Source organism: Aplidium turbinatum, chromosome 11, assembly GCF_918807975.1.
Source record: "Aplidium turbinatum chromosome 11, kaAplTurb1.1, whole genome shotgun sequence".
Classification (NCBI taxonomy): domain Eukaryota; kingdom Metazoa; phylum Chordata; class Ascidiacea; order Aplousobranchia; family Polyclinidae; genus Aplidium; species Aplidium turbinatum.
In genome coordinates this window covers 8453217-8463810 of record NC_137482.1, presented here as the reverse complement: position 1 = coordinate 8463810, position 10594 = coordinate 8453217, and the positions used below count along the sequence as shown (strand labels likewise).

General features: G+C 40.2%; 1 protein-coding gene across 1 annotated transcript in view; it reads right to left on the bottom strand.

Annotated features, from left to right (window-relative positions):
- Positions 1-535: 535 nt before the first annotated feature.
- LOC145780156 (protein unc-79 homolog) overlaps positions 536-10594 on the bottom strand; it is a 28963-nt gene continuing 18904 nt past the window's right edge. The window contains 20 exon segments of the mRNA XM_082591867.1: positions 536-813; positions 1109-1229; positions 1320-1397; positions 1723-1920; positions 2058-2108; positions 2415-2604; positions 2899-3077; positions 3436-3522; positions 3668-3754; positions 4072-4176; positions 4252-4365; positions 4635-4703; positions 4813-4995; positions 5520-5605; positions 7995-8151; positions 8999-9131; positions 9237-9306; positions 9387-9445; positions 9843-9997; positions 10264-10330. Of these exon segments, the coding sequence (XP_082447993.1) occupies positions 665-813; positions 1109-1229; positions 1320-1397; positions 1723-1920; positions 2058-2108; positions 2415-2604; positions 2899-3077; positions 3436-3522; positions 3668-3754; positions 4072-4176; positions 4252-4365; positions 4635-4703; positions 4813-4995; positions 5520-5605; positions 7995-8151; positions 8999-9131; positions 9237-9306; positions 9387-9445; positions 9843-9997; positions 10264-10330 (2338 nt within the window). The 3' untranslated portion in view covers positions 536-664.

Here is a 10594-nt window from a genome sequence, read left to right as displayed (position 1 = left end):
TGGAAAGTCGGTGCAAGATTTTTGAATAATATTCAAGAAGATGCCATCCGCTGTTCGGCAAATGTTTCCGCAAGTGGAACTTTTTCTCATTTCACCAGTCAGCTCGCGTTCAGCTGAACGGCCATTGTCAACTTTGTGACGTGTGAAAACGTGGTTACGATCTACCATGACACTGAAACGGCAAAATCATGCAATGGTCTGCCATGTGCACAACAATGTTTTGAATTCGATCAACTTCCATGACCTCCCCAAGGATTTCGTTTTTAATTCGCCGGAGACTCGTTGCCGAGTGTTTGGTTTGTGTCAGAACAGATCCCCGATCTTTCCAGCTTGCTTCGCTCGTCGCCCCTGCTACCTTTCCTAGTACGCTAAATGTCCCCACCAATTTTAGAGAGCGATCGGCGCCCATGACCGGTAGGCTACTATTTATAATCTACTAAAGCCCTAAAACATTTACCGGTATGCGATTGTAAAGTCTATTAGTATTTGACTGCTTAGTATGACCAGTTTGAGTTCAAAACAGGTGATGTATGGCAATATAGGCGTTATATTTACACGTTTATAGCGACATTGTGAAAAAAACTATTTGACACTGAAAACACTTCGTTTAGCTATGTTCAAATGCAGAGTGCGGCAACGAATCTCAATGAAACATCAATCAAAATCAAACAATCGAAAATGCTTCGTGTTTCTCCATCTGAACAAGTTTTCCATTGATCGACTCAACGATACGCAGAACATGCTGGGCATTGGCAACGGCAGCGCCATCAACAACTCCAGTCATTTCACGTTGGGGTTGATCACTTTGATCTGCTGCAGAAAAAGATTATGCGACACACAACTTAAGCTTCACATACTTTGATCAAATATCATACGAAATCCACAGAGAGGCTCGTGAGAGCCGTCATACTGCGTTATTAAAGTTGACAAAAAAGGTTAGTAGATTTTAGGTTGTGAAAAGTTATCGAAAAATGTTAATCAAATATCAGATGAACTAACTACGAAGTCAACAGAAAAAAATAATACAACACTCCTGATATTTCGGTGTAGGAGTACACTTTTCTTAATTTTACGCCAATTTCCCGACCTCAATGCTGATTTCACATACCGGTGTGACTGGATTGTTCCATGGCTGTACGAGACGTGTCTGACCAATGAAAACAATCTTGAGGAGCCATTGCATCTTTGTTGCGGAAAACATCGAGCATAGGGGACCACATCGGATAAAGCTGAAACAAAGAATCGATAAAAAAAAATTCAAAAATAAATGGAAACACTGAAAAGAATACCCCAAGAATGAAGTTGTCAGACAAACCTACTTTGACAAGTGTGGAAGAATCGTAATGCTGTAGACATTCTATCAGACTGGCAATGTGGCGGCGTATGTTTTCAGCAACCTGAAAAATAATTAATCGTACATAAAAGTCAATGACATGTAGGCTAAGCCTAAGCGATTTACCAGTAAGCTAACAACATAAAAAGATGGCATTTTGTAACTTCAAACAAGCAAACTCTGAATTTTAGGCTAATAATATTAGAGAAAATTGAACATTCTTGATGCTTTCGCCAGTTTTAGCAACTTTTTTAATTTTTTGACAAAGCTTTCGTCACCGTAAAGGCGTTTTTTTCAGTATCCAGGAAAGTACAAGGAAACTAAATCAATTTGAAGAACTGTTAAATCATGCACCAGCATGACGTCACTATTGTAATTTTAATTCCCACCATTTCATCATGTTCCATGAGAACCAGTACGCTTGGAGTCACTTTGCTCCAAAATTCGAAGAGTTGCATATCGGCGCCGTGATGGTCCCCGACCGGATTGTAACTTGTGAAGCTTATCGAACCACTACTGCCACCTTGTGACGAGGAACTGGACGACAGTGTGAAGTAGGAAAGTTGCTCGCAGTAGACTGTCCAAAGCTGAGAATAGAATATCAATCTGCTGCAGTTTTGTTTAACGGCTTATAAGTCAAATGTGGTAAAGCAGTGGTCGCAAAAACAAACCATCAAGGAAAGTAGAGTCACGGCCTGGTGCAACTAAAAGCAAACATTATCACCTGACAAAAGATGAATGCGTGGAAGAGCGATGACATGGTCATTTTTGAATCCTGTAAGCAAAAGACAGTGTCACAGAAACATGATTTGATGCTACTGCATGGTCAATCAAATCTACTAAATTGATTCACACGAACGAAAATGTTCTAATCTAAACGTATGATGAAAACAGTATCGTCTTCGTAACATGAGTTTAGTTTCTGTATTTTCGGCTATGCACTTTTTACTCAAATAGACCAAGCATAACAACAAATTTTCTTCAATTTCCACCTACAACAATGCAAAACTACTATAGGCTTAGATACATTTTTTTAAACACTTTGCTCAAAAAAAATAAAATAGCACTGTCCAGTGTCCACCTTCTTCTGTTCCAAATATCCTGTAAGGATAACTTGCACAATGGTGGCCAAGTTACGGCCTTGACTGAAAGGAATCGGACACCACAAGTTCTCCCAAGCTCCTTGCTGTAGCCCGAGATGACTCAGAGACCCAAGCAACACCCAAGATAGCTTCGTTATTTGGGCGACGCATTCGCTGTAAGCTCTTGGTCTGGAATTAAGGTTTTATGAGATATTACTCTAATTAGTTGGTTTCAGAAGAAACCATCATAATCATAAAAAAAATTTATTGAAACAACGCTAAGAAAAACATGAAGGCAATGAAAGGTAGGTTGCAGAAACACTAGTAAAACTGTAAGATAAAAATATTTCCTCTTAATTTTAAAAATCACAATCTCCTGAGTTTATCGTTTGCCAAAGACAAAACACGCTAATATGCAGAAAGGCTTGTTTCATCAAGACAGCGATAGTTTCTGAGCAAGAAAGGTCACAGAGTAGAACTCACCCGTGCTGCATGGCCGATGGCGGTTGAAGCAAGGATTGAAGCTGAGCGGAGTTGCTTGAAAGGGCGCACAAGCCTCCAGCCACAACCTGAGCGATGGCAAGTTTCAAGTCAGAGCCACGACTCACTTTCAACATGGCCGAGCCACCTGATCGGCGCCCTGTTGCCGAGCCATCTTTGTGCTGCAAAAATACAAAAGGTCAATACCTGGAAAAAGAATTGAGAAACAAAAAGAATTATGTTGTCATGTTTAGAGTTGCTGATACATCCAATTAATGGTGTAGTGTTGCCGGAACTCAACTTCGCCACCTTTTCGCTAAAAATACAAAAAGAATCTGGCAACGCTGGTGAAAATTGTTGTCAGTTTATAGAATATTTTTTTCATGCCCATCAGAGCTCCGTTACCTATAAAATAGCCACTGTACCCCTGCACCCTGAATGCATAGTTTGTGACTGTTGTTCAGCCCTTATATCTTACACCGTAAACGATTCAGTCATACTGTATTTGCTTTCACCAGGTTTGCGAGCCCTAAAACTCACTTCTAAGTTTTTAAGAAAGTTTTCGTCCCCAAGAAGATCGAGGCAATCACTGACGTGGCATTTCATGCATTCCATGGCGCAAATTTTCTGTAAAAATAAAAACAATAGCTTTTAATTACCATTGGAAAAAACAACTCACATGACCATTATGTCTGATCACAGGGTTCTGAGTGTCATGCATGACGAATACTTCTGCTTTAACGCTTTGAAAAATCCAGTTCAAAGAGCTCACGTTAATTTTGGAGACATCGGGCATATGACGATCAAGTAGGTTGGTGGTGGATGAGTTAACCATGCTGCCGCTGTCAATCAGGACGATCTGAAATACAAATATTATACAAGGTCAATTCACTGTTCACTAAGAACATTTTTGAAACTATTGAAAACTCTATCCTGCCACCTGTGGAAACCCGGCTGGCCTCATTGGTTCAAATTTCCATTAATGTGTAAACTGTCTTGCCCAAGCTTTAGAAGATAGTGAGTAGATAATGTGATAATGAAGATCTTCACAGTCAATCGCAATGCAACAATTGCGCCTCGTTTCATAATGGCTTTAAAGGAAGAATTCAAACCTGCTTGATAATAACAATATTGGAAAGTTGTTATGTGCTAGGCGTATTTACACATCACGTTTACCTGAAGTAGCAGAATAAGATTGTGATCTAGTATCTCTGTGTTCATCTTCAGCGCGGACACTAACTTTGACACCACGCATCTTGCCAAATGCATTTTGTCTCTATCCTGCAAAAAAGGGCATTTTAAAACGCACTGCAAAAATAACGTTGATTTACATTGTGAAGTTTTATGGAATCTTACCTTGTTAAATGTGCAATTGTTGACAGAGCATAAGTGGTACAAGAGGTTGACCGAAAAAGTGCACTTGGTAACTGAGGTCGAAAGAATCTTCGAGAACGGCTCCAACAAAATCAACTGTTTTAATAGAAACCAAACGGTGACATATGAGAATAAAATTCATGCAGGCAGAAAACAATGCAAGGTGTTGAAAATTGAAACGTAACCACCGATATTTTTTTAGATTTTTCCACCGAGAGTATTAGATACCACAGAAAATATTATTTATCACAATCAATTCTGAGTAAATTTCCTCTTTTTCATCTCAGTTTTTTAGCATGCATTCAAAAGATTTTTCCAAAAAATCTTGTAGAACGAAAGAATTATACGGTGTTAAGTTTATCTACCTTTGTGTTGGTGAGGACGGGACTTTTCAACAGATGGACCATCACTCGAAGAACAGAATCGAAAGAATACTGAGCGAAAATACATAGGTACCAACAAAATCAAATAGAAAAAACGACAAATGACAAAAAACATATTGCAGGAGACTATATGAAAATAACATGATTGTCATCAACGTACCATGCCTTGTTTAGTGATGTATGTGTTAAGCCGAAGAAAGAGAGAAGAAAACCCGTTTAATACTGGTTGCCACTGGGAGTTTGGTGAAGGATCGTTGCGGAGGTGGAAGAGATAGGAAGCGAGATTTGTCAACAAGCAGTTGAGATCACCTCTATGAAGAGTGTTCAGATCATCGGGAAGATCCTACAACAGAACATGCTTTGTTCACCTTTGTAAGTGTGAGAGATCAGTTAAGCTACGTGCGCAGTCACGTCAGCCAAACTTTACTCCACTCGTTTAGAAATTCTATACCGCAGAATACGTCAGAAGGTCAAAGGGCAAGCCGTTTGCAAATGACACGGTGGTGATCGTTTGCTCAGCACCAAATAAAGTGTGAAACGTGTCGCCACCAATCGGTGCATGTTTAATGATGAACCGACCAACACCCATCACCACGCTTTATTTGGTGCTGAGCAATAGACCGGCTGCATAGCCGAGTGGTGAGAGCCCCGGCACAACGTTCGATAGGGTACCGGTCCGACGCCGCTCAAGAGCATGTGATCTGTAGCAAGACATTTAAAGGCATGCCGTCGAATGCGGAGTGGCGCCCCTTCGACAATAACTCTTAATTTCTCTCATGATTATGAACAACAAGCTGCTCAAGAAAACAATGCCTACGGACCTATTTTTGGCTATGGTGGTAGAAGAACTGTATTGACAAGATTTACCTCCAAAGTGCGTTTGAGCACACGGATGCAATTGAATGCGCTGTATCCTCTCAGACAAGCGATCAGGACAGGAAAGAATAAACTCTCTGAAAACAACAAAGGACTAGATTCAATAAGTCGTATATTAGTCAGGCACATGCTCCCAATGTGGTGGTAAACGTTTGCATTGCGATTCTGTTTTGATTGCGCATAGAACGCATAGAACGTTCAAAGTAGGCAGATATTTCCAGCTGAAGTCGCCTACGCCCTTTGCTCTATGTTCTAATGTCGTTTATAAATTCAGTTGTTTGCGTGATGCAAGCCTGACATACATCGGTATGTCAACAAGACATTTATCGACTAGAGCTGGGCCGAGTGGTTAGCGCGTTGGGCTCGCAGTCGAGAGCCTGCATGTTCGACTCCAGCCACCCGCACTTGCTGTTGTTTCTCTGGGCAAGAAACTTTACGATAATTGCCTCTACCTAGTGATCGATTTCGAGTAATGGGTAGTACCAAATTTAAGTCATAAGTAGAGTAGACAACCGGAAACAGACATTGCCGTCGGCTGCAGCGTGGGTCAGGTGTATGTCGGAAGGCGTACACCGATGCATAGCGCTCAAGTCCGTTTTCCCGCAATGCAGGATAAAGATAAAACAAACAAACAAACAAAACACCTCAATTTGAATTCTGTACAGAAAAGCGCAATTAAAGATCACATTTTCTCATGTACAGAATGTCAAAACAACGTTTCTATGAAGCAATTTGAGATCATGTCCAGAGGCAGGTCTGAGTATCAAACTAAGATCTTGGAAGCCTTGTACATAAAACGTCACAATCCACTTTTAAACAGACAATTGTATGCTTGCGGCTCGTCTTTCTTGCTCTCTGTATTTTAAAATTAGTTTTTTCGCACCTTGCCTTTCTACCATATCATGTGATCTGTTTAACACCTTTTGATGCAGTTAACTTTGATTCTCGTGGAGCCTATCGTTGAGTTTGAGCTAGTCAGAAGTACTGTGCAGTTTTTGTCTTTTTCTGTTTATAGATTTAGTTAACCATTGTATTTTATTCAGATGTAGTTAAGTTGTATGTATATTATTCCTGAAGAGGACATCTTGTGATGTCGAAAACGTTCGATATTTAATTGTTGCGTAGTTTTGTGTTTTTTTGTAAATATACTGATCTTTAAATATGTTAAACTTGATAACGTTGCTCGGCTTCGTATGCCTATGGTTCAACAAGACAAACTCTCTACCGAAGCTGAATAAAATAGACGTTTTCAAACGAAAATAAAATGTAACAACAAGACTAATTCACGCAAGATTTTATACGCCACAGTTATACGTTGCTGTGTTAAAAATTTATTCTTATTGAATTATTTATTCTTTTGTTGAGTGACACAATGGAAGACCTGAGAGAGAAATTTGAGACGTGGAAGGAGTCGCTTCAATTGTAAAGGTACGCGCGTGAACATCAAAAAGACAAAGGTCCTAATAAGTGAAACGGAAGTGGAAATCACAATGAGCAAAATTCACCCATGTGGTGTATGTGGAAGAAGAGTGATGGCAAATTCTGTTAAGTGTACAAAATGCAGGAAGTGGGTGCATGGAAGGTGTGCAAAGATGAAGAGAGTGGCATGCAGATCCGGAGATGGTTTTGAATGTGAAAGATGCAAGAAGATTGAAGAAGTAATGATTGGTCCTGTTGAAAAGCTAAATGACGAAGTTGATGAATGCCTTTTGCCATCTAGGAGATAGATTGAATGCAAGTGGTGCCTGTGAAGCGGCAGTGACTGCAAGAGTAAGGTTTGGTTGGGTGAAATTCAGAGAGTGTCGAGAGTTGTTATGTGGTAGAAGATTTCCGTTCAAAATGAAAGGACGAATTTATACTAGTTGTGTGAGATCTGCAATGCTGTACGGAAGTGAGACATGGTGCTTACAGGAAAACGAATTGGTGATTTTAAGAAGAGCTGAGAGAGCGATGGTAAGAGCAATGTGTGGTGTGAAGCTGATGGACAAAAGGAATACTGAAGAACTCATGAACTTGCTTGGGTTGAATGAAAATGTTGATACGTTGGCGAAAGTGAATAAAGTGAGGTGGTAGCGGCATGTTTTGAGAAGGGATGAAGATGATGTTTTGAGAAGAGCGCTAGAGTTGCGAGTGGAGGGTCGTAGAAAACAAGAAAGACCCAAGAAAACGTGGAAAAGGCAAGTTGAGGAAGAAAGCAGCAAGGTGGGCTTGACAAGAGAGGACGCGTTAGACAGATCGATGTAGAGGCAGGGTGTGAAGGCGATTGCGGCATTTGGAGGTGAACCCGGCCACCCTCGGTAACGGGGACATCACCAGATTAAAACTGGACTACCACACACACACACCACTACTGAAGCATATCTGCATGGAGATGCAAAAAAAATGTAAAAATTGTTTGGTTTAAAGTCGGAAAATTTCCAAAAAAATATTGAAGGTAGTCAGGTAAGGTTATCAACCAGCAGTTACCGGCCGGGAACGAAATCAGAAACAAACATCTGAAGATTCGATGGTCAGCCAATTGGTGAACGATGCAACGAATAGATTGCTTCGCTGTGAGCACGACAGAAGACATCGCCGACTCGTTACTTTTCTCATCGCACAGAGGTTCCGCGATGTACGCCATCTATGGAAGCAACACATTGAGGGTAACTTTATAACTACGTCATTTACACAGATATCAAAGTTTTAGAGTTTCTAATTAAAAAGGGGTTTAACACATTTAACCTTAAATAAACGTAAAGTTTGTTAAGGGATCCACGTAAAGCAGATACTTATGCGTCGAAAATTTAAGAAAAAAAATAGGTTGAATACTTTAACATATTAACTTTTTAATTAGTGATTTGAAGTGTCTTGCATCCGGCTCGCTCGGATCATTCTACAGGAGGCCGGCTTGACTGGTCTCAGATTTGGGCGTATGTCAGCTTGACTGACCCCCATTTTTGTTAGAATTTAAATACTTCCCGGAATGCTTTTAATGTATTTTCTTTGAACATTGTATGACCCAATTACCTTCATAATTTGCATAAAAATTGTCATTATTACTGCTCGTAGACTAATTTCGCAGACTAATTCGTTTCTTGGCAACCACATAACAATTTTGTCATTTTCTAAAGTGAACTGCTGTAAATTTTACTGTACTATGCTGCCTGTTTATATAGTTGTACTGAAGAGGGTTTAATACCCGAAATCGCGATCTGCAACAAGATAATTTCAAGCTGGACATGAAAACTTTGAAAACTATTAATGGTGTAGTTGATCAAACATGGAAGTTTAGTAAATAAACTCTTGTTTCTCTTTGAATTGACTTGTACTCTACAAGGTGGACGTTAATATGTTAAAGTATTCAACCTATTTTTTTTTCTTTTTTTTTAGAGTTTCTCCGGCTTTTTTCACAAAACATTGAAATTTTTCAGGCTAAACTGAACCCATTGCAAGTGATTTGCAAAGTGCACGTTCCACAGCATGCCTACTTGCGAGAGGAGTCGAGGAAGGAGCGGAACAGCGAGAGCTGGGTTGAACTTCACGAACTGGCAGAGGTTGGCAATACACAATGACAAGGCTTCATATCCAAAATCCTTGATGACCTCCTTGCACTGACTACACCTGGAACATTGCGATGCACGAAGTTTTTTGGAAAATAATTAGCACAAGCAAAATGACAAATAAAAACAACAAAACTGAACCAGCAACCAGTGTTTAAATACCGACCTTGAGTAAAGATGCTCGTTGGCGTTACAATCAAGCTGCTTGTCAATAGTGTTGTCCCCACTGCGTGCTTCTGCAGTACAAAGGAATTGTGAAGTCACAGAAAATATGTGCAGCAAAAACAGAGCAGGTAGGTGGTAAACTAAAACTTACTGCTTAAAGAGTTCCTTGCAACAGTTGCGTCATTGCCGTTTCTGGACCCGGTTTCTCCGCTGAAATGTATAAACTTACAATGAGCGGGATCGTTGCTAAAATTCAAAAGAGGATCACGACATGCAAAGGATGCTTACTACCCACTGCCATACAAGTCAGTGAGCAATATGTCGGCTGCATACTGAGTGCATAGCCAAGTGGTGAGAATTCTTGTACGACGCTCGAAACGGCGCCGGTTCGACACTGCTCACGAGCATGACTATGCGGCTCTGTCTTTGGAAAGATACTTAAAGGCGGACACGAAGATTGACTTCGTTGCCTCTCCGCTCACTTAATCTCCGAAAAAGTAAACATAAAAGCAGCAATTGCGATATAAGTACCTGGACTGCGTACTTCCACAACAGCCCTCCATCGCTTCCCATTAACAATAACAATCGAAATTTAAAAAAATCTTACCCTACAAAAATATTTTCCACGCTGCTACTGTGGTCGACACGTTCATTGGACTTGCCATGACCGTTGAATGTTCCGATGCTGATTATATCCTGGCGGCTGGAGGCTGCTGTTAAGTTGCCAAGCAGTGGGAAGGTGTCCTCATCACCTCCTCTTTCCTTAGCATTGAAAATAAGTGTTTAGCAATGTTTGACTTATAAATTTTCTACAAAACAATAGTAAAGGCTGACGAGGCATTGAAAAACGTAAAAAGACATTTAGTGAATCCTTCTTACAAACTTTCCGAGAAAAATAGCAGAGACACGGCCACAACTAGCATCAGCAGGAGCAAATTTAACCACTTCCAAACCTTTTTCAGCTTTTTGAAACGAGAAAAAAGGCTCTGAATGGAGAGTTGGCACAACAACACAAAATGGAGACTTACTTTCCCAAACGACCCAGAGCTTCGGATCCCATACTTGTCCATATCCAACGACAAATGCTTGTCCGACCTACGCACAACACACATTCGCTTAATACAGAAAAGATGCAGTGTCACTCGGGGTCATTCATCAACACATCAACGTTTATACACAAGACTAACATACTAAAAATAAAACATGTACAAAATAGACACGGGTGAAGTTTTTAATATTTCACTGATGTTTTGCGCACACTAAAGTGAAACACTAGACAACTTTATATTTTCTTACACCCACTACCTATATATCATCGTATGAAAACCGAGAAGCGCCATAAAAGGAAAATCCTGGACA